At 41.7% G+C, this 23,504-nt stretch overlaps 2 protein-coding genes across 4 annotated transcripts in view; one reads left to right on the forward strand and one right to left on the reverse strand.

The window, feature by feature from the left end:
- NCBP1 (nuclear cap binding protein subunit 1) overlaps nt 1-8,285 on the reverse strand; it is a 34,926-nt gene extending 26,641 nt beyond the window's left edge. The window contains exons 1-3 of the mRNA XM_054584629.1: nt 7,862-8,285; nt 1,831-1,919; nt 1,182-1,282 (exon numbers count right to left, since the gene is read on the reverse strand). Coding sequence (XP_054440604.1) covers nt 1,182-1,282; nt 1,831-1,919; nt 7,862-7,895 — 224 coding nt within the window. The 5' untranslated portion in view covers nt 7,896-8,285. The remainder of the gene's footprint in view (nt 1-1,181; nt 1,283-1,830; nt 1,920-7,861) is intronic.
- A 46-nt stretch (nt 8,286-8,331) lies between these two features.
- TSTD2 (thiosulfate sulfurtransferase like domain containing 2) lies at nt 8,332-23,318 on the forward strand. Of its 3 annotated transcripts, XM_054584631.1 has the most exons (11): nt 8,332-8,498; nt 10,742-10,890; nt 11,254-11,466; nt 11,929-12,242; nt 13,879-13,999; nt 16,477-16,602; nt 17,498-17,603; nt 19,087-19,205; nt 19,689-19,847; nt 20,437-20,575; nt 22,391-23,318. In XM_054584631.1, the coding sequence occupies exons 3-11, from the start codon at nt 11,302-11,304 to the stop codon at nt 22,732-22,734; spliced, it is 1,593 nt and encodes a 530-aa protein (XP_054440606.1). In that variant the 5' UTR covers nt 8,332-8,498; nt 10,742-10,890; nt 11,254-11,301; the 3' UTR covers nt 22,735-23,318. The 3 variants fall into 3 exon arrangements, with proteins under 3 accessions (XP_054440606.1, XP_054440607.1, XP_054440605.1); XM_054584632.1 differs by lacking the exon at nt 10,742-10,890; XM_054584630.1 differs by lacking the exon at nt 8,332-8,498 and having other exon boundaries at nt 10,682-10,890.
- The last annotated feature ends 186 nt before the right edge of the window (nt 23,319-23,504 follow it).

A 23,504-nucleotide genomic window follows, 5' to 3' on the forward strand; every position in this document is an offset into this window, starting at 1 on the left:
AATAATTGGGAAAAACAAATGTTACTTCCTAATTTAGGTAGCCTTTAAAAATTGGCTCAAAAAAAAAAGCAAGTAGGAACTCATGATCATTCAGGTTCTCATACACTTTTTCTGTTTTTCCAAGGTACCTAACAAAGTGTTAGGGGCAATTTAGGTTTAAAATAAAAATCCTTCCATCAACGGTAACCACCGACCCCTAAAAAAGTAATGACTTCTTTTCGAGTTTAAGCATAAACCATTCCATTCTAATAAATGCTTTAAAAACAGAAGACATCTGATGGTAATGGATAACTATAGCAAATGACTATCCTTGGTAGCTTCTTCATCTAAGAACATGTATTGCTCAATAGTAATTGGATTCCCTTTAAAAATTGTAACTTAAATTATGAGTGGTTAAAATGAAATCTACTAAAAAAGAAATCCACTGAATTTGTATGTACATTTTTAAATTTCAAAAATGAGCTGTAAGCATTAAAAGCATTATTTTAAAATAACTGAAATGACAACTTAAATAAAAGTCACCGTCAAAATTTAAAAATACCTAACAGATAATTTATAATTTCATATAAAGTACAAAGATCCCTTAATCCAGAGGTCAGAGCCACTTCTTGCAAGGCACGCAATTCAGAGTCTGAGAGATGAGTCTCGAGTGCGAATTCCACCACTAGGACAGGCAGTTTCATGATTCCAGGTGCGACTTTTTCTACTTTAATTTCCTCACAAATTAAATGCTGGTACTTGTCCTAGCTAATGTAACTTATGAAGATTATTAATAGCTTCAAAAGCTTCTTCAGTCTTTCAAGAAGGGCTATTACTTGAGTGATTAGTTTTCCAATATGTTTGGTATTGGTTAAAAATACAAGTTAAATTCCATTAAATATATGTAAATGTACATGCTTAAAATCTCTGAATGTGAAAGTGTCTACTTTCTCACTTCAAAATAGTCAGCTCAAATAATTCTCAGGTTGCAAGAAACAGAACATAAGGAAAATGCTCAATTTTAGTTCTATTTATCTCTAAGAAAAAGAGTTAACCAAAGGTCATTTCATGTGTACAAATTTCCCAACAGAAGGGAAGCTGATCACATATGGAACATAAACACATTTTTTGAACATTTCTCAAAGCATTTAAGAGTAGATAATACATTATCACCTGGATTCATAAATCTTTTGCATACATACACTGTACAAAGAAGCCTTAAGATCTTGCTCTTGTAGTTAGGAAGATCAGCTTCCAAAACACCAGCCAAGCCTTCTAGGTTGCTCTCCAAAGAGCAGGCACTCTGTGGAGAACAGCATATGAAACATTTGTTAAGTATTCAGTGAGCACTAAATTAAAATTTTCTAGGTGATCATAACACATACAAGGCACTAAGATAGGTTTACTATAAATCAATTCAGTAGTTACTGTTTTTTAGAAATCATGAAAAGAGAATGAATTAAATTTAAAAAGTAGGCAGTCTAAGATAGTAGAATAAGGATGAGAAATGAGGATATCACAGGCTCTATTCTATCTCTAATTCACTCACTATATGACTCTGAGCAAATTACTCTTAGTATTTAGGACTTGTTTGGCTCTTCATTTATAAACTGGGGGACTATTCCCTAAATATTTTTCTAAGACTCATATTCTATAAAAAGTACTAAAAACATTTAATTCTCAATTATCTGCATTCTAAGGTTTTTAATATGCATACTTTGGGATGCAGATGCATGGTGAAACAAGCTTTGCCTAAAGCAGACCATCAGGTTTTCAGCTGATGACATTAATCAAAGCGCAGTCAGCTACAACCCTAAGCCCATTACAGTCTGTCCCTATTTTGGTGCATACCTTTTCTCCTACTTTGCATATTAAAGATTCCAAATGATCTTCAGTTTCATTTGCATCAGAGGTCTTTCTCCGTTTGTGAGGCTGTCCCCCTATTTCAACAAAGTAAAAATTAACATTCCATGAAAAATTCACTGTCGCAAATCTTATTTAACTTTTTAAATGTTATAATCTCTTTTTTACCAGAAGCCCTATTTTTTACATACAGTGGAAGTCTTAACTGACCCTCTGCTTCTTGGACTAGGCTAGATTAACACACAGCCTCCATATCCGGGGGCGCTATAGCTCCAGGAGGCATTATTTATGTTAAATTTTGTGTGAAAGGTGCCCCTTGGAGTTGGAATGCAGCAGCCCTCCATTTCTGAGGACGGCGCTAACCACTGGCAAACAGATCTCTCTCTCTCTCTCTCTCTCTCTCTCTCTCTCTCTCTCTCTCTCTCTCTCTCTCTCTCTCTCGGCAACATCCTGTGCTGCCACTTCCATTCTTTCATCCCAAGTCATTTACTGTTCCTCAGTTACCTGTTCCAAAAACCTGTTAGTACCAGCAGTACTCATTGTAATAATGAAAATTATTATGTAAGCTGATGACATACTCAAAGAAAGTCCTTAGCTCTATAACAAATAATTGGTGGAGAAAAAGTATATGTTTTATGATTCCCTGCTTAAACTGGCTCTTGATTCCCTAACTTTAACTAATTCTATTATGTTAAAAAAAAAAAAAGTATCATTTAAAAAATCTTAAAAAGAAATCTACTGTTCTGAAATCATTACCAACCATCTATCTGTCCTTTTGGTTGCTAAAGATTTCAAGATGAATGATGCTGTGCTACAAGTTAACCTTAGGCACTGGACTGTCTACTGTTCAGACTCTTGCTGTTAATGATCTCTTACCATTTTATTTAAAACTCTAACATACTGACTTCACATCCTTTTGTGGAATAATATAGGATTAAAAAATTTTAAACTAATATTGTTAAGTATGGAACACAATGCTGTTGCCTCACATGACACTGGCTAGTTTCCCAATATAATTTATTTTTTGACTTCCAACAATTAGATTATTAGGACTGCAAGTGGACAAGGAAGCAATAATTTGTAACTGTGTTTGGGATCTGTATTAATAACAAAAACCTACAGTTAAATATAGGGTTACCCAGAAGCAAGTTATATATAACATCTGACTTAAATGACCAAAGGAACTATTTTTACAGAGCTCATAATCACGTACTTGCCCCCAGGAAATGTGGCTTCAAATACATGATGATTATCATAAAACACTCTACTTGGCTATTCAAGCTTAGCGTAAAGTCACTCCAATGACTGAAATGATCTTCATGTACCACTTGGATGTATGCTGAATAAAACCAATCTATTACTATCCAGGGCTGGCCAGATGGAAGTATAATAAAAGGCCACAGAATAAAGCACTTTGCGCTTTCACTCTCCCACCCCCTAGTTATCATAAAGATCTAGCTTAAATAGTCACTGAATATAGTTTTGAAGGGAAAATGACATAAAAATACAGTATACATGCAGCCTGACAGCTCCGATATATTCCTGCAGACATCTTCCTATGTTAAGTTGTGGACATGTGTAACATTGTGGGATAAGTCACAATGATTCTTAAGTATATGTCAAACCTAAGTCACAGGATCTATAAAGGTTCCATCACCTGAAAGGCCAACTTTCACACAAAGGTGTTCTATTTCCAAGATTCATTCATTGAAACAAACAAACAAACAAACAAACCCCTGCATATTTGACGTAATGTTTATATAAGTTATTAGCCAGGACATTAAAAACAGCCTTTTCCTAGAGCAGTGGGTCTCAGCTGGGTGAGATTTTGCTTCATAAGGGCCACCTGGCATTCTTCAGAGACAATTTTAGTCTTCACAACTTGGGGAGTGTTGCCGGCATCCAGCGGGTAGTGGTCATGGACTCTGCTAAATATATTGCATTGCAGAGGACAACTCCCAACGAAAAGGAATAACCCAGTCCAAAGGGTTAACAGTGCTGATGTTGGAAAATTCTGTTCACAAGGCAGGATGCTAGTAGTGTCCTTCAAAACCAGACTCCAGAAAGGTTGCGGGATGTACATTCTGAAAAAGTAGCTCAGTGAGGACAGTTTTTGTTGTTTCATATCTTACCCACTGCTCCCTTTCTTTCTGGCCCATCTACTTTCCAAATGCTTTATTCCACAACCTCCCTAAATTAAATGCCCAGCTTGCCTGTTCCATACCAGTTTGGAATCACATTCCAGTCTTTAAAGCAACCCTCCCAGTCTCTCTTGCAAGCTTCGAAAGGGGGAAATGACGCTATGGGGAGAGAAAGTAGGACTTCCAAAGAAAAACTAGAGAATACAAGTACGTAGTCCTATATCTCATCCACAGCACCTCTTATTTCTCTTCTTCCCATTTTGACTATATTGAAAAATGAATTTGTTTTGGAGAATGGAAAGGGGCAGAAAGTATTAAGAAGTAAGAGATGCCCCATAGTGGAGAGAATATGAAGGGAGGGGGAACTACAGACACAATCTGAACTCATGGACAAGGTCAGGACAATGAACTGAGAGGAGAACCTGGGGAAGTCGAATAAAACACCTCAATTAAAAATAACATCTGGGGAATGAATTAGCTGAATGTTTTCACGGTACCCTCAAGAAAATATATTTATGGTAGCTCCCAAAGCAAGAACAGATTTTATATTAAAATGTAACTATGTAGAAGTTTTGCAGTGTAAATTAAATTGTAAATATTGTAAATATTGTCACTTCACTCAGACACTGTTGGCTAGAACAAGAAACAAGTTCCTATTAAATCTATCTAAAAGGATCTTAATACACCAAATAATTTTTTCCTCTGTAGGGTAAAATTAACTTTATATGGATATATTGTCCTACATTTTAATACACTCATTTAGAAATAGATACACTATAAGAAGTTTTAGACCCACAGTAAAAAACAAAAACCAACAAGGTAAAAGAGAAAGTAACAAACAAAGTAAAAGGGAAAAAAGTGGAGGTAACCATCACTTCTGAAACAAACTATCCTCTTCCTGAAAGTAACACATCCTTTCACTTCTGCTTCATTTTATTTTTCTATAGCTAAGGAAAAAACCAGTGACAGTCTAAAGGATAAAGATCTAATTCTAAATATTTTAAATGGAGCTACTGTGGGTTTTTGGCTGATTATGGGCAATCTAAATACTTTCTGAAAAGAACAAAACAATGTATCAAACAATTATTATGCTTTAATAACTGAAAAGCTTCAGAAATATCCTTTAAAAGATTCTAAGAAACGTTAAATTTAGCACTAGACCAGTATCCATAACACACTCATTTCCACTTAGGACTTCCCTTTCCTTGTCTATAAATTGACCTCTAGGTGAAACTGTCTCCCTGGATCCTGGATACTCTAGTCTCAACACAGAGATACAATTTTAAAATCATCTTCTATGAGCCAATCATCTGCTACTTCTCTGATCTTATCTCCTACAACTCTTCCCCTCACACTAAAACTCTGTTTCAGCAACGCTGGCTCTTTGCTGTGTTCCTGAACTGGACCCCAATGGTCTAGCCTTAAGGCCTTTGCATGTGTTGTTCCCTATGCTTACAGACTACTGTTTCCCCCCACAGAGCCATCTGGTCTGCTCCCTTACCTCCTGCAGTTGCCATTCTCAGGGAGCCTTCCCTGAGCAACCCACAGAACACAGCAACGCCTCCCCAACAGCAGTCTCTATCCTCTTTACTGAATTTTATTTTTCTCCAAAGAACTTATTACCATAAGATACACCACATTTTGCTTGGTTGTTTTCTGAAATGCTAAGGCCCATTTATTAAACTATAACTATAATGCTCAACCTATGACTATAATAATATAGTCTTCAACAATATTTAAGCTTCTAATATTCCTAATTTTAAAATATTAATAAATGCTTAACTAAAGTATATAAAATATTTGATTCAGATCATTGTTTAGGGTGACTTAATCATTACTTAAATTGTGGCAATTCACAAAAGTTCCAGATTTGTTGCAGTCTCCAAGAGGCAGTATAAACTGCCCCTCCATTACTAAATTATTTGCCATAGTAAATTTTGATAAATTAACTCTTCATTTTACTTTGTATTTATTCTGAGGTTCCTGTAGCTAGACCCAAATGGACAATGATTTAGCTGCCAGCTGATATTAAAAGAAACTAACTCCCAAGAAAATTATGCCAGCATCCCAATAACCAAAGCAAAAGCTGCATTTATACATATTCAAATCCAGTTCTCCAGTTTGCCCTCTGGAGACATTCTCTCTCCCCTTAGGTTTACCCCAGAAGAAAGAAGGAATGGGGAAAAGTATGAGAAAAGCAAAGAAAAACTGAAGAATTTAAAAAGGTTTAAGTTCTCTAAACACCAAGTGATGACTTCAAGCACATTAGCTTTTGATTAATCAATTCAAAGCATATGAAGTGTATTTTCTGTGCCCAAATATGTTACACAAGCCTACTAAATAAAAAAATAAAAATAAATAAAAAGCACAAAGCTTAATACCTGTGTAGTGAAGAGAACCCTGAACTTGCTTTCTCACTGGTATCTGGGCACTGCATGTTAATTACACAAAAACTCTAGTCCATGAATGTGGCCCAATACAAAATTGTAAATTTACTTTAAACATTATGAGATTATTTTGTGACTGTGTTACAATATATTTACCATGCGGCCCAGAAATGCCAAAGGGTTGGACACCCCTGCCTAGACCCTTAGGTATCAGATGAGAAGGCTAGACTAAAATACCCTTTCAAGCCATGCTCTAGAAGAAATCTGTTGTTTCACTGTTAAAACTAAATACACGTGACTTAGTTTTACCCTAACCACACCGACATTCAAAGAGAGAAATATATTAATGGAAAAAATACAATTAAAATGTTTGTTCTGCATTTTTCCCTACATCATTGACATCTGCCAATGTTTATCACCTCTTGAGCATTAACAGGTGATAAAATAGACAACATCCTAAACCATTCCTCATGTGTTATTTCATTTAATCATTACAAAACCAGTAAGATGTATGTATCATTCTCTATATTACAGTCTAAGGTTTTAGAAAGGGGATATAACCTGGGCAAGATCACACAGTAAATGGTACGGTCTATCTTTAAACTTAAATCCTCTGATTTCAAAGTCTGGCCATTAACCACTACACTACATTCTTTACAAAGAATAAACTAAAATATTAATAGAATTAGTCTTTCTTTGTGGATGTTTGTTCTTGGCTGATTATGTAATGCAAGCATCTTTTTGTTTTTCCATCTTTTTCTGTTTTTAACTAGCAAAATTATTCTTGGTTTTTATGATGCACCATGATCCCCTACCGAGCACAACCATCCAAGTGGAGGTGGCAACCCCTGAATTAAATCTCTAAGGGCCCTCCAGTTAGTTTTCCAAAACTCTTTTACACGAGGAAAATACGATCATAGCCAGTTCAAAATTTAACATCACAACATGCATCTGCTTATTAGTGACCTCTTGGGTGTGGATAAGAGATCTCTTTCCTTGCAGCGTAAAAGGCAAATCAACGACGACCGGTAGGGGACGGAACTACATTGCGCTTCTTCAGATCCCTCGGTCAAGGCTTTGTTCCTTTCCCTTAGTAGTGTGCTGAGAGCCCTTTCAGGTGCAGTTTGAGGGGTCAAAACGACTAGGAGGTCCTGTCACTGTCCCTAAGAGCGACAGCGCGGACACAGGTGTACTCCTCTGCTCGGCGGTGATAAGGTCCAAATCCTGAAAAGTCGTTAGAGACGAGAGCCCCCCTCCCCTCCCCCAAGGCCTCCGATCAGCCAATGACTAAAAGAGCTGGGGCGGGGGGAAGCAGGAGCTTTACAGAAGTCACCAGGCCACGCTCCCGCTGTGGTACCCTCGACCCTCCCGAGGCTTTCCGAACGCTCCCGGGTGGGAAAGCCTTCCCATTCCCTTCCCTCGAGACTCAAGGAAGCCAAAACTCGACGCCCACCTGGGCGCGGCTTCGGCGGCGGGGCCCAGGGCACTCACCATCGTTCTCATCGCTGTGCCGCCGCCGCGACATGCCGCACGCCCCTGCGCTGCCGAGCCGAGCAGCCGGGCGGAAAGCACGGAAGGAACGGTCGCAACGCTGACCGATGGGAGGACAGCGGCGAGGCGTGCGGAGTGGCCTGGGCGCAGGCGCACTCGCTCTTGGCGGCTCCCGGAAGCGCAGGGAGAGGCTGCCGGGTGGGCTCAGCGGCGTCTAGGAGCTCCCCAGGCCGCGGGATTCAGATCCCCACTCAACCGCTCTCTCCGCCTTCCTCCGCCTCTCAGCTGCTTCCCTCTCCCGCCGTACGCGCTAAGTCCTTCCGGGGCCACGTAGATAGCACCGCCTCTTCGGCCAGCTGAAGCCCACAGGTGCGAGCCACGCCGGGAGGCCCGTGGTTTAAGGGGGTCGCTTCAGTCCCCGCCCCAACCTACCATCCTCCCCCACGTGCTCTCTGATTTTCCCAGCGTCCCTTTCGCTAATAACCTGGAAGACTTCCGGAGCGAGGTGACGTTTCCAGCGTTCCTTCCTACGTAATCTCCAGGCGGGGCCGGGAGGTTCTAAGGTGGTGAGCCTTGTTAATTTCTAGGAGGGGACCATTTATTGAAGAAAGACCTAAGAAAGTATTAGGACTGGCAGGTAAGTGCTGATGTTACTCCTAGTTCTGGGCCTTTGCCTCCTCGGGAAAGCTGAGTAGAGAGATTGGGCCAGGCTCAGCGCGCCATTTCCGTAAATGGCACCTTTCATCCGATTGCTTAATCCAAAAGTGTAGGTATGGATCGGTCTTTGGTCCTCCTTTTCCTTCACTTCCTACATAACAAAGAGTACGTAAAGCCTGTCGGCTCCGTTTTGAAAACAAATGAGGAATCAGACCACGTCACTCCTTTGTTTACAACTCTGCAAAGACTTGCCATTGCAAACTGCATACCCTTAGGCAGGTACGGGTTCTTTGTCATCACTACTCCCTCCACTCCTCCCTCCTGCACCTTCAGTAAGCCAGGCGTGTTTCACTTCAGGATTGATGCTCACTATTTCCTTTGCCTGTAGATCTCTGCTGCTAAACATGCATGGATGGCTTCTTGTCATTTAGGTTTCAGCTCAAACATCAGGTCCTTAGTGAAGCCTCCTCTGGCTGCCCAATCACTGTTTTATTTCATTCAACAGATATTGTATTTATTAACATTTAGCACCTCCTCTGTGCTAGGCATTGTTCTAGATGCTGAGACTGCAGAGGTGAACAAAAGGAAAATCCCTGCTTTCTTGGTACCGATGGCCAAGTCAGGAATGGGCAAACATAGTGCAATCCGAGGTAGTGAGCAAAGGGACAATGGCAGAAGAGGACATTAGAGAGGTGGTGGGAGGGGCTTTGTTAGGACTTTGGACTTCATCTGAGTAAGTTTAGAAGACTTTGGAGGCTGACCTGACTTATTTTTTAATAGTTACCTCTCTGGCTCCCACATGAGGAGGGCAGTTAGTCTTAGTCTATTGCAATAATTCAGACAAAAAAAATGATGGTGGCTTGAAAGGGGTTAGTAGTGCAGGTGGTGCGAAGTGATCTGATCTAACTGTATTTCAAAAACAAAGTTGATAGGATTTTCTGAGGGACTGGGTGATAGTATGAAAGAACAAGTCAAGAAGAAGCCCAAAGTTGTTTTTTTTTTTTATCGGAATAACAGGAAGAATAGAAATGTCATTTATGGAGGTAAGGGAAACTGGGAAGGAGCAAGAGTTTGGTTTCAAACAGTTGTGTTTGAACTGCCCATTAGCTTTCCAGCTGAAGCTTTTAAGTAGACAGTTAGATATGTGAATTTGGAGTTCAAGAGGGAGGCCCGGCTTGGAGGTATAGATTTGGAGTCAATTAGTGTATAGTATTCTAAACATAAATTTCCCTTTATTGATGATTGCTTGTCCTTTTTTTCATGGAAGTTTCAAATATTTACACAAGTTGAGATAATTATGTAATGAATCCCCATGTACTTTATCAACGAGCTTCAGCAATTCCCAACTCATGGCCAATCTAGTTTCACCTGTATTATCCCGCCTCTGCACAGTTATTCTGAGGAAATTTATTTAAGTCCTTGAGACCAGATGAGATCAGATCACTTAGAGAGTATATAGATAAGTGATTCAGCATTCAAAGGTTGGGACAGACGGTAAGGAGGATCCCCAGCAAAGGAACTTGAGAAGCATCAGCTTTTATCCCTGATATTTTCATGTTTTTAAGTTTGTTAACTTATTTAGTCTCTCCTTTCTCTTACTAGAATATAAGCTTCAAAAGATCAGGGACCTTAACTGTTTCATTAAGACCTGCATCCGCAGCACTATTGTGTGTGCCAAGCACATAGCAGTTTCCACATAGAATGTTTAAATTAAAGCAAGAACTGAAAGGGATTTAGACTGAGGGGAGGTCACCTACTTGTACTCAACTACACCATGATCCAAAGCAAATACCTTTCCCGATGTTACATGTTTCATGTTGCCTCTTTTTCACCTGTAACGTAGGCTTTGTAAAGGGAAGAATGTAGTATGTTGGTTGTATTGTGTCCATTTTGACAAGACTTGGCCACAGTAGCCATTTATGTATTTCTTCTGACTCATTAAATGGGACTCTCTTGGTAGCCATTTCTCCTAAGACAGGGGAACTTGTACAGCTCAAAAATTTAGGGAACGAAAAAGAACAAACTGTTAATAACTGAAGTTAGTAGCACACAGCCTGATTGTGCCCGGTGTTTTGTTGGTATTGTGTAACTTCAATGTTTGCATGTTTGCCCCCTAATTCAGTCTTTTGCTCAAATGCTGCTGCCTCAGACTTTACCTATCCTCTGTGTTTTAAAGATCCCCTGCATCACTCTGCTTCTTATCTTGCTTATTTGCCTTCATAGCCTCTTTTACCATCCGACTTTTTAAAATCTTCACCTAAGGATATGTTTTTATTGATTTTAGAGAGAGAGAGAAACATCCATGTGAGAGAGAAACATCAACTAGTTGTCTCTCATATGTGCCTCAACTGGGGACCAGATCTACAACCCAGGTATGTGCCCTGACCGGGAATCGAACCTGTACCTTTTTGGTGTACAGGACAACACTCCAACTAAGCAACACGGCCAGGACCCATTTGACTGACTTAAAAAAAGAAATCAAATTATTTGCTTACATTCTCTCACCATTGGAATGTAAACTCTAAGACAGATTTTTTTCTCTTATTTCACTTAATTCTATATCCCCAGTATCTAGAATAGTGCCTGCTAAATATTTATTTATTGAATGAAAGAGTGGATGAATGGATAGCTTGGGCTGCTGGGCTCATGCTCATTTGTATGATTAATTAGCTTCAAGTGTACTGCAAGTAACCAAAAACTTGGACATTATTGTCCCTCTCTTGCTCACTTTCTAGGAGGTAGATAACTGAAAGGAATCCACTCCACTGCTGCAACCAAACCAGATGCCTTCTTCTACTTCCTCAGACCAAGGAGATGACCTGGAGGCTTGTGTTTTGAGATTTTCAGACTTGGATTTGAAAGACACAAGTCCTACCAACCCCAGTAGCAATCTCAAAGCAGAGCTAGATGTCAATACAAAGAAGAAGTACTCGTTTGCAAAGAAAAAGGTAAAATTGCTGTGGAAGTTTCAGGATCATGCATGTATAGTTAATATGGATAGAGCTAAAAGTAGCTCATCAAGGTTGTGTTTCAGGGAGTGCTTCAGGCAAAGGAGGATCACAGGCAGGGTGCGGCTCTGGGACGTGTGTGGAACACCTGAGGGCAGATCCGAGGTAGACGGGCTGGGTTCCTTCCGCACCGAGGGTTATGGGAGGAGTCCCAGGAACCCAGGAGACCTAGTCATAAGGAGAACAAACAGGCAGCAGGGCAGCCGCTACCTAAGACTTCTCGTCCAGCTGGCATATGACTTACTTATAAAACTGTCACTCTCTCAGGGAGTTCGTCTGTTGAATAGTAGGACATAAAATTGGAAACCCCTGTGGAAAGATAATAGAAGGAATTTTACTGAGACTTCCGTTGGTCTTAAACCTAAGGTTATTTAACCATGGCAATTTGAAATGTAATTGCAGGCATTTGCCCTTTTTGTCAAAACCAAAGAAGTTATAGCACCTTCTTATAAATGTGAAGAAAAGTGGTGGAAATGCTGTCAGCAACTGTTCACGGACCAGACCAGCATCCACAGACATGTGGCAATACAACATGTTGATGAGATTCGCCACCAGACTGCTTCTATTTTAAAGCAGCTGGCTGTGACATTGAGCACCTCAAAGGAGCTTAAGTCTGCAGACAGAAGGAACCCTCCAAGGGAGCACCTTACCCGAAACCGTGAAGTATCTGCTTGGCTCCCGGATACTAGTTGCTTTAGCCCTGATGAGCTGATAAGGTAAGGCTTTGATTCCCTACTTTTGGTTTAATTTTAAAAATGTTTTTTGAACCACAGTGAGGTATCACTACCCATCCACTAAAATGGCAAGATCCCAAAGGCACAGAATTTCTTTATGGGTCTATGCTAGGCCGATAAACGTGTGCTATGTGTAATGGAAGTTCATAGCCTATGCGGTAGCATACACCCATATAGCTGGTAGTGTTGCCAGGTTTCTTGAAAGCCATTCTGTATCATATTTTTAGGGAGAAGTAAAGAATAAAAAGTATTATTTTCAAAGAGAAATCAGAAGGCGCAGAAGTGTTAATGATCCCTCTCCCCTGAATAATGTCAGACCTTAAAAAATGTGGTTTTCTGAGCTGAATATGTTTTAGAAAGGTGGTTAACTTTAGAACTGAGGCATAAGATTAGAGGTTTAGACTCTGCCTTCGAAAAACTTTTACCAAATCATACTACAGAATTCTAGAGGGCAGATTTCTGATATCAAGCAATTCCTGAACTACTTGGTGAATAGAAAATGTCCAAATTTGATATACTTTAATCACTAGTATTTAGTGTCAAATTTACCCTGTTTATCAGAAAGAAAAGGAGAAAGAAAATTGAACCTGGAGTCCAACTGGAGCTGGTCAGTAAAATTTTTTGTGCCTTCATTTCCTCACTTCTAAAATTGGAATTATAATGTCTGCCCTGCCAGCCTCACGGTATTCTATAAAATGATGGTAAGAGCAATTGTGAACTAAAAAGTGAATGTGGCCTTTTCGTTTCTGTGTGGCCTTGCACTTCAAGGAGTTCATTTTCTACCTAAAGAAACAAAGAAAAGGGTATGAAACAATTAGCAGATAACTTGAGATGGGCTATATAATTATCAGTTAAATTGTATGGTTCAGATAATTTAATACAGAGGTTTAGAGAAAGGAAAGCAGGTAGGCTCTAAAATAGAAAAGGCAGCTTTGCAGGAAGCTAGGTCCTTAAACATGATTCCAGAGCCGGATGGGACCTTAATTATCATCTACTGTAGCATTCACTAAAATAACGTCTGTGCTACATTATTGTGGAGGATGCTATCAAGTATTGAAAAGAGGTACTAAAGACAAGTTTGGGAAGCACTAGTTTATAATGTTTTTAATTGAAGCACCTTACAGAGCCTTCAACAGACAGGGGGCTTTTACTGTGGCTCAAAGAGGGAAACACTGTGTACAAGATTTCTCAAATGTGATGTCATAGAACAGCTTCGGAGCACACTTTTGGGAAAACCTGCTCATTTCAGTTCTGCAGTTTTACAGATGAGGGAATCAGGGCTCAGAGATGACAAGAGACCTGCCCAGATCCCACGGCACAGTGCAATAAAAAGGGTTTGTGCTCTAGTGTCAGAAATCTGGTGTTCAAGCCCTGACTGTGACTTGTAGCTGTCTCACCTGGAAGGAATTGGCCTCAGCTTACTCAGCTCTTAAGTGCCTCCTTAGAGCAAATGCAGACAGGAATTGCTTCTCCTTTCAGGAGAACAATAGTGGGTGCAAAGGTGGCATGAATTGCTCCATCTAGACCATCTCTGGCGCTGCCTGGGTATACTTTATGAATTGTGGCTTCCGTATGCCACTGACTCAAATGCTGTCTCCCTGTGGTTTTCTCTGTACAGTGGCCAGGGCAGTGAGGAAGGAGAGGTGCTACTTTATTACTGCTACCATGACCTGGAGGATCCCCACTGGATCTGCGCCTGGCAGACAGCTCTGTGTCAGCGCCTGCACCTCACAGGCAAGGTAACACCTTTTTCCACACCCCGTCCTTCACTGGGCTCCTCTGGCCTTCAACTGGGATTGCAGAGGTTGTACCCAGTACAAAAGGACTCACTGTTGAGTTTGAAGAAATTAGCGAACTTGTGCTAGGCATTGAAATAGAATACTAAATAGCTATTAACATGGTATTTTATAAACTTATTTAATGGCATATACCAGGAGTCAGTAAACTTTTTCTTAAAGACCCAAATAGTAAATATTTTAGGCTTTGCACAAAAAATGACTCAACCCTAATTCTTAGCACAATTCCTGGTGCAGTAAAAAACTTGGTAAACATGTGTGGAATAAATACATCTATCACCATCTCTATTTAGAGATCATCTTAAAAGATGGGTATTCTCACAGTCAATCTGAATTTACAAAATAGGAAACCAATTTCTTTCCTTGGTTTAGGGGCCAATTTTTATTTTTGGTCCAGCCCATGGTGAACTAGCAGTGAGTGTCTCAAACCACAGGGTGGCAGCACCTGCCTGGGTCTTAGGTCTAAATTCTTTGGTTTCAATGATACATGTTCAGTTTACTGAGATCATTTCCTGCTGGTAGGAGACTTGTCAGAATATTCGTATTTAGCTAGAGAAAGAGGAGAACTTAAAAGTTCTACAATTATGGAAGGAAGCTTCTTGTCCCTATTGCTATACATTCCTTATTGCCTAAAGATACTTAAGGGAGTGCACTAGAGGCCTTGGAAAGGAAAAATTACAAGATTTAGAGCCAGTAAGACCTAGTTTTGAAACCCATATCTACACATACCAACTTGTGCCCTTGGGCAAGTTACCTGACTTCTCTGAGCTTCTGTTTCCTTTTCTGTTGAATGGGGATTATGATGTCTACCTTTCAGGACTGTAGTATAAAGCTCCTGTCTCACAGTAGGTGCTCAGGAAATGCCAACTTACTGCTCTTTGTCTCTGAGGTTTGAGGCCTTCCTCACCAACAAGCTGCTTTGAGATTTCTGCTGAAGAATCCTAGAGATTGAAAGTCTAGCATATGAATTTAGAGATTGCTCTGCCTCAGCTATAGAGGGAGTGGATGTGCTTGTTTTTATTTTGGTTTTGATATTAAAATAACATAGGAAAGAATCTATTAGCCTACCCAAAAGACAGTAACATAGAAGTATGTACCTCTATATCACATCTGCACAGCCAGAAACAGTTTTAGGGTAGATTTCCGGACCCTTATACTGGCTCAGCTCTGTTTTCCATATATATATATATGGAAAACAAATATCGTGGTCTGTACAGCAGAGACGACGTATACTTCCTCCTCTCTTCTCCCATGCCGAGAATAGGCTGCATTAGACTTCAGTGCTCTTTCTCAAGAAGCCTGGATGGGATCCAGAATGCTCATCGTGGAACTCTGATAGCCAGTACTAGTGAGCTGGCACTGGCTTGTGAAATGGATTTATTTATATCCATGCCCTAAAAGACTGGAATCAAGTGGGGCAGCAAATGAAGTATTTTCTCTGAGCCCTGCAAAAGGGAAGCGATATAAATTTTTCAAGTCCTACTGTAATGGGAAGTATATCATTGTGATATAGGTAACAAAATAGGACCTTAAATTACCTCCCTTTCCAGAGAATACATGATATGTGTTGCACTTTCTAGCACTTTTGTCTAGAAAGCTTAGCTCCCTCCAAAGATGGTCCATCTTTAAACTCATCCAAGGACCTTATAGTACCAAAACAAACTTTGCAGGGTCTCAGGTCATTGCCTCCTAAAGCAGGGGCCTTAATCCAGGCTCGGAAGTCCCCTAACCAGGGAAGCATTGGAAAGAGAGTATGGGGTTTGAGAAGCCAGGATGCACATTCATTTGTTCAAAGATAGATATTGAATGGCTGCTGTGAGGCCGGTACTGTTCTAGGCACTGGTTGTGCAACAGTGAACAAAACAGACGCACATTCCTCCTGCAACCTTGTGTTCCAGCGGTTTGGTTTGCGTGTTGGGCCTTCCCCTCCGGTGTGCCCTGTGCTCTAGGGCTTGGGTAATGTCCGTCCAGCAGTGGTTTTCATTGCTGGATCTTTTCCATCCCTGTTTCATCAAGATGAAGAATCAGAGGTTCAGAGAAGTAAATTAATTTTCTCAGGGCAATTGGCAAGTACGTGGCAAAGCTAAATCTTGCTTCTAGATCTGCTGGCCTGGATCGAATGCAAAATTCCGTTCTTTGGCCATCGGACAACTGGAGCTCTATAGCAAATGGGACTTTCCAGTAGCCTCAATCATTTCATGCTCTTGCTCAGCACACATTATCTGAGCGCCTCACCTGAACTCTGGGGGTGCCACTTCAGCAAACTACAAATATCATTGTGTGGTAACACTTTGGTGTCCACAGCAGTGTCTCTGCTTTTCCTGTTCAGCTCATTGACACACCGGAGCCTGTTCTGCCCTGGGAAGATTTAAACTAAGCTAAGAACACACTGCATTCCCTTTCTCACACTGTGTGTCCAGGTGCGAATTGCTACAGAAGGAATCAACGGGACAGTTGGTGGAAGCAAACTGGCCACCAGGCTCTACGTGGAAGCCATGCTTTCCTGCCCATTGTTTAAGGGTTTTCTGTGTAAGGACGATTTTAAGGTAAGAGAAATTGAAAAGAAAATGGCTGTTGAGCCATTTGCTTCTGCCACGGTGCCTCTTCTGTTGTAGCTATGAAGGGGAGGGCAGTGTAGAGAAATAAGCAGTGCCAGCTAGACACCCTCCCCCTGGACAAGGCTAGCGGGCAGGGCATGGGGAGGACGTGCTTCCTCCAGGTTCTCCGTAAGTCACCGTATGACCCTGATCCACTTAGTGCCCTCTCTGGACCTTAGTCTCCCTTTTTAAAGGGTAAGGATGGTACGCTTTACACAATCTAAACCCTAAAACTTAAAGGCGTTTGGTCACTTGGGAGATTGCCTGGCTATTTCTGTAAACCTGGAATGGTCGGATCAGCACTTCACACCCCAGGGGAGCAAGGTTACTCTTACAGCTGAACTGCTGTGTGTGTGGGACTTTCTGCTCTATCATAGTAGGTGGTAAAGGTGCTGGGAAATAACCTTGCTGGTGTTAGTGCTGGTGGTGATGGATAGAGAGAGGCCATTGCTCCAGAGCAGAAGCTGGGATATAATCTTACATGTTGAAGTTGCTCGGGGGTATTTCGATTTTAAATGCTTACTGCTATAGAAACACCTTTTCAATGTAATGTTTCTGTATTGTAATGTACCAGTGTTCATGGTAGATATGCAGTAAATAAGTACCAAATAGAATTAAGTCTGTTTTATAATAATATGGTAGTAGTTATCATATTATTATATATGATATATATATTACATATAATAACTATATATTAGGAGTATTAAGAAGTCTCAAATCAGGAAACCTGTTTTAATGGAAGAAGGGAATTACAGGCTAGAATGTTCCAGATAATTCAACATTATTACATGTCTTACACCTGGAGATGGAAAGACTGTATTCTGCTTTGTTTCTCATTGGCTAGACCAGCAAAGGAGGAGCTTGCTGTTTCCCAGAATTGCGTGTTGGTGTATTTGAAGAAATTGTGCCTATGGGGATCAGTCCCAATAAGATCTCCTACAAGAAGCCTGGTATGCTTGCTTTTAGAAGAAAAACTTTACTTTTCTTCAAAAGAATAAAGCAGTATAGAGACAAATGTGAAAGTTAGATACAGATCAGCTAGAGTTGTGATGAATCCTTTCATTAAAATAGCTGTGGGCGCCTAAATACTTGGATTATTCATGCTTAAATGGGTCTTCTGTTAGGTGCTATGGTAACTGATGGCTCACCCCTCCGAATGTCCTTATTCTTTCTATTTATTATTATTATTTTTTAATCTGCAGCCGAGGATATGCTTACTGATTTTAGAGAGGGGAAGGGAGGGAGGAAGAGAGAGAGGGAGAGAGACATTGCTGTGAGAGAGAAACATTAGTTACCTCTCATATGCACCCAGACCCCAGCCCTGGCATGTGCCCTGACCAGGAATCGAACCTGTGACCATTCAGTTTACTGGATAACACTCTAACCAACTGAGCCACACTGGCCAGGGCTGAGTTATTCTCCTTGATGACCGTTTGGCAAGAAGTTGTTTTCTCTTTTCAAAGATAGCAATTTGAGAAGAATGTAATTGGTAAATAGTTCATCAACTGAGTAAAACACATTGGCTTATTGCTATAGGAAGCAAGTTGCTTTTAACACCAAAGCAGTTTGTTTGCAAGTGCTCTAGAATGTTCTCTTTCCCCTTTTTCATGGTTACCATAGATGGTTGAAAGAAATTTGGTTTTTCCTTTTTTGTTTTTGTTTTACCTTTTACTATGAAAATTTGCAGGCATTAAAAGAGGAGAAATTAGTACAGTGAACTCTCATGTGCCTGTCACACACCTTCAGCGATTACACGTTCATGGGCACTTTCATCCGCATATACGCGCTTCCACCCCTTGGGGTGGTTCGGGAGGCAACCCCAGGGTCATGTCATTCCGTTCATAAATGTTTTAGTAGCTGTCTCTAAAGGTAAAGATTTCGAAAAGGACTATAAAATCATCTTCACATCTAAAATATATTTAACAGTTACTCTTTGCTATTATCAAATATTTAGTCAGTGATTAAAATACCCACTAATTTAATAATTTAAAGTTTACTGGTATCTGGTTTGGTGCATGCGAGAGGCAACCGATCGATGTATTCCTTGTACATGATGTTTCTCTTTCTCTCTCCCTTCCCCTCTCTAAAAACAAATAAATAAAATCTTGTAAAAATAAATAAACTGTCAGGTCTCCATAGTGCTTATCTTAGGAGGAAGGACAGTGAGGACACCTGGAATTATTAAATTATTTCATCAATGATCATCAGATAGTGCTATTTTGAGACATAATTGTTATTTGGGAAAAAAAAAAAGTTTAGGTGAAGAGAAACAAAGCAACATTTAAGTCATTGGCCTGACCCAATTATGACTGGGTTTTGTTTCTTTGTTCTTGTTTTGTTTTTTTTTTAATTAATTTATTTTTTTCAAATACATTTGTCTCCACCTCCCCCTGTTCTTGTTTTGTTTTAACTAATTTTTTGGTTTGGTTTTAGGAATCCATTTATCTCCAGGTGAATTTCATAAAGAAGTAGAAAAGTTTTTGTCTCAGGCAAATCAAGAACAAAATGATACCATCCTACTGGACTGCAGAAACTTCTATGAAAGCAAAATAGTAAGAACCAGAATTGACCCCCCCACAGTAAGACGTATTCCTGAAGAGGACACTCTGGCTGTCCCCCCAGCTGTGGGCAGGTTGCATGGCTCTCCCCGCACTGCCAGCGGCTGCAGAGGAAACCCAAGCCTTTGAACTCGGGATCTGGTGAGAAGGTCCAAGAAAAGATGAATTAAAGACATCTTGGCACGTGATGTGCATTCTGGTTCCTATATGCCTGCCCTTGACTTGTGTCAAGGGTCTTGTAAAGTTTGCTTTGGGCAGCCTCTCCAGTTCCCCTGAAGACTGGACAGGGGACCCACAGCCCACCAGCCTTGTCTCTAAGTTCCAGGTCTTGAAGTTGAAAGGTCAGAGTGTGGGATGAGAACAGCGACTAGCAGGTGTTTCATTGCCGTGGTGGGGGTGTTGAAGGGGGTGTTTGACACAAAAAAGGCACAGCAGGTATACTTTTCTGACCATTTTCCTTCTGCTCTCACTTTGTAGGGACACTTCCAAGGCTGCTTAGCCCCAGACATCAGGAAATTCAGTTACTTCCCTAGCTACGTTGACAAAAATCTAGAACTCTTCCGAGAGAAGAGGGTACTGATGTATTGCACGGGGGGCATCCGTTGTGAGCGGGGTTCAGCCTACCTCAAAGCCAAGGTGAGTCACCCTCTTTGGGGCACTACAGGCCTGGTGGTGAAGAAGGTACCACCCGCAGCACGTGTGGGGCTCCCCCCTCCTCCACTGATTCCCCCACTTCCAGCCAGCCAGGGGTTTATTTTCCCCTTGTATGGTGTCAGCTTAGAGTTTACAAAGACACAATCTGAAGTTCTTAAATCTTAATGTGTGAAAAACACTGAACAGTCTTAAAGACTCATCAGGTACAGACAGGAAAAATTAGTTAACACCTCCCTTTGCCTAATACTTTTGCTTGATCCTGAGAAGAGCAAATTCAGTATCATTACAAGTCCCGACAGGTGTCTTCCTATATTTAGGGGACAGCAAAAATAGTCAAGCTTCGCAGGATCTAGAGAGCGAAGGCCCTGACTGCTGTCATCGCCCATCCCCCGTGCCCCGTAGGCAAGATCTGGCCAGTTGGTTCCTTGACCCCTTGGTCAGCAGTTTCTTGGTCCTGCCGCGGGAGCCAGGAGCCACACCTCGGGGGTTCTCACCACGCGCCGCTCCTCCGTGGAACTCCTTGCTGGTCTCTGCTTGTCTCCTACAGCCTCCTGTTGTTTCCCATACATAGGGAGTGTGCAAGGAAGTGTTCCAGCTCAAGGGTGGCATCCACAAGTACCTGGAAGAATTTCCTGATGGTTTTTACAAAGGGAAGTTGTTTGTTTTCGATGAGCGTTACGCCTTGTCCTACAACAGTGACGTAGTGTCAGGTAGGTCAGCGCAGGCCCAGAGCCTAAACTCGCGATCAGGCACACCTTCTGTGCTGGCTATTCTGGAAGGCCGGCCAGTACTATTACTCGTCCAGTACTCGAAAATAAAACAGGGAAAAAGAACGCATAGCACCATCGCTGCCCGCAGAGTTGGAGACGGGCCTCACCATCTGGACCCTGGCTTCACCATTTCCTAGTTGAGTCCTCAAGACGGGGATGATGCACCTTGCTCCGCCTTCCTGCTGAGAGCTGACGTGAAAGGCTAAATCAGGTGTCTCCACCTGGGGTCAATAGATAGCATTCAGGGGGTCTATGAATTTAGGTGGGAAAATAATTGTCATAGTTTTATCTTTATTTCCATAACCCCTCACTAAATGTAACACTTCCGTCAATTATGAGTGTAAGCAACAAATCAGTAGTATGAGATGTACCTGTGACTTTGTCAATAGAAGTCATATTTTCATAGATTACAGTTGCTGCCTGTATCTCAAAATAGCGTCTGTGTTCATTGTTACTTCAAGTGGAAATAGCTATTAGGCTCACCACTAAGTCTTATTATTTAATGTGTTAGTATCTTACTATATTTCAGATTTTAAAAAATGTTAATATTTTGTATTTCTATATAATTGGATTCCGTTGTAATCCTATGTAGTTTACTTTATGCATTTAAAAAATATTTTTCTAAGAGTTCATAGCCTTCAGTAGACTGCTAAGTCAATCCATGGTGCAAAATAAAAGAACCCCTAGTGTAGATGGTCTGTGTACACACGTGCACTTTTCAGTGGTGGGCGCACTTTTCAGTTCCACAGTGGGAGCTGGGCCTGGGGTTAAGGCCAGAGGCAGGGGTGGCCCCAGGAAGGGTGTGGTTTAGCTAGTTCTGAGTCCACACTAACAAGTGGTTCCAGATGAAGGCCGTCAGTGAAGAGGGATGGAAATGATCCTTTAGAAAAATGGCTCTTACCCCTGGATGCCATAGTCTTAGGTAGGAAAGGCCACAGGCAGACAGCCCTAGTGGCTGTTGCAGTTCTCTAGAGTGGGGGTCAGAGACTAGATTGCCTTACCACTCAGGTAATAAATAAGATCTGAGTTTGGTTGTCCTCTCCCCTTCTTGATCTTTTAATTAAGCTGGATTGTCTTGTATTTGTGTGTCTTATTGAAAGCTACTTCACATCTGTTTTGGAGCTGGATGTAGTATAAAGGGGAGCGGAAGGCCCAAAGGTAGCTTAGACAAACCAGGTAAAAAGACTTGAAGAAGAATAATGTTAATAGTGGTAACAGAAGTCAGCAGGGAAAAACCTGCTGAGAAAGTCAGTAATTCAAGTTTTAGGAATCCCATTGAAAATGTCTGCCAGTAACAGCAGGAGAATCAGGCCTGGGGAAGTGGGGCCTGGGCTGCAGAAGTTGAATGTAGATGTGGGACCATCTGCATTCAGATATGTTGTTTCCTGGTGAAAAAGGGAACGATCTAAAGGGAAATTGAACAACCACCTAGGGGCGGTTGCCTAGCTTTGAACAGTTAATGAACGAGAGAAGAGTTACTACCTGATTTCTGAATGGGAAAAGAAAAAATGGGTCAGTGAATGCTAGAATCAGGAAGACCATTCCCAGAAGTAGCCTCTCCCACCCCTAAAAGGGGGGGATAGGGAGCCTTTTTCAGTAGACAATAGGAGACTTACTATTTAGAAGCATTCCCCAGACGCAACAGGATATATTCGATTCTGATGAGCTAAGAGTCATATTTAGAACTTTGAGGAGTGCCTGTGTGTGTGTGCACAAGTGTGTGTGTTCCTAATGAAGACTGTTCTTCCTCCTCAGCGTGTTCATACTGTGGAGCCCCCTGGGACCAGTATAGACTCTGCTCCACTCCCCAGTGCCGCCAGCTTGTCCTGACCTGTCCCACCTGCCAAGGACAAGGCTTCACAGCCTGTTGTGTCACCTGCCAAGACAAAGGGAGCAGGCCTGCGTCGAGCCCTGCCCAGAACAGCTTTAAGGAGGAATGTGAGTGCACAGCCCGCCGGCCGCGCGTACCCAGCGACCTCCCGCCCCAGGCGCAACTCCCCGTGAGCCCAGAACCGGGACCCAACGGTGGTGAGGACGGGCCGTGCCCGTGTGAGCGGCGCCGTCGGCATTCCCCGAAGCCTGCGCCAAGCCCAGTTTGAGGTACCCTGTACTGGAGGACATCAGGCTGCAACAACAGAGAAATGGGGGACTTTGGTGCCGGCCAGTGCCAGCATGTCAGACTGGTCACCATATTGGCCACCTGTACTTCACTAGAGCAGGGAAGTGGGAGTTGGTGCTGACCGCTTACCTGAGAGATTCTGACTCAGAAAATTCGACAGCATAGAAAAGGGTGAGCTCTGTGGGGTCCCCAAGCAGCTGAGGGATAGGCTATGTCCTTTCTGTGCCATGCGGCAGGGCTGGTAGTAGTCATTTTTCTTGCCACCAAACCTGACTGTCCTGATGGCAAAAGTGTGAAAGCTGTGGCCCTGGAAGTGGACCCCTTGGAACCAGTCCCTTTAGGTCACCTGCTGTCCACCCCTGCCCTCGCCTCGTCTCTGTTAGCCCGAGAGCACTCGACTGGGATCTGCAGACTACGGCATTTGGCCCATCTGCTTTTGTAAATAAAGTTTTATTGGAATAGCCACACCCATTTGTTTACATATGATTTATAGCAGAATTAAGTATTTACAACAGAAAGATTATGGCCTGCAAAACCTATATTTACTATCTGGTCCTTTATAGAAAAAATTGCCATCTCTGGTCTAGACCAATTGCTCATCTGATGGCCTTAGCACTGTGGCCCGCCTTCATTTTTTATTGATTTGGTTTCGAACAGAGATTTTCCCCTAATAGTGTCTGCTTCCCCCAACGCCCACCACTCTTGGCTTTTAGGTATTTTCCTGGAGAGATTCAGATGAGCTCGATGGCA

This window comes from Pteronotus mesoamericanus, unplaced genomic scaffold (assembly GCF_021234165.1).
Source record: "Pteronotus mesoamericanus isolate MK-2021 breed Mesoamerican mustached bat unplaced genomic scaffold, CSHL_Meso_final contig_78, whole genome shotgun sequence".
Classification (NCBI taxonomy): Eukaryota; Metazoa; Chordata; class Mammalia; order Chiroptera; family Mormoopidae; genus Pteronotus; species Pteronotus mesoamericanus.

What these genes read in the sequence shown, in the direction of transcription:
- TSTD2 (XM_054584631.1), top strand. Translation starts at nt 11,302, where the DNA reads ATGCCTTCTTCTACTTCCTCAGACCAAGGAGATGACCTGGAGGCTTGT. An exon ending in GCCTGCACCTCACAGGCAAG is followed by an intron (nt 14,000 to 16,476) that starts GTAACACCTTTT and finishes CTGTGTGTCCAG; the next exon opens with GTGCGAATTGCTACAGAAGG. An exon ending in GATCTCCTACAAGAAGCCTG is followed by an intron (nt 17,604 to 19,086) that starts GTATGCTTGCTT and finishes GTTTGGTTTTAG; the next exon opens with GAATCCATTTATCTCCAGGT.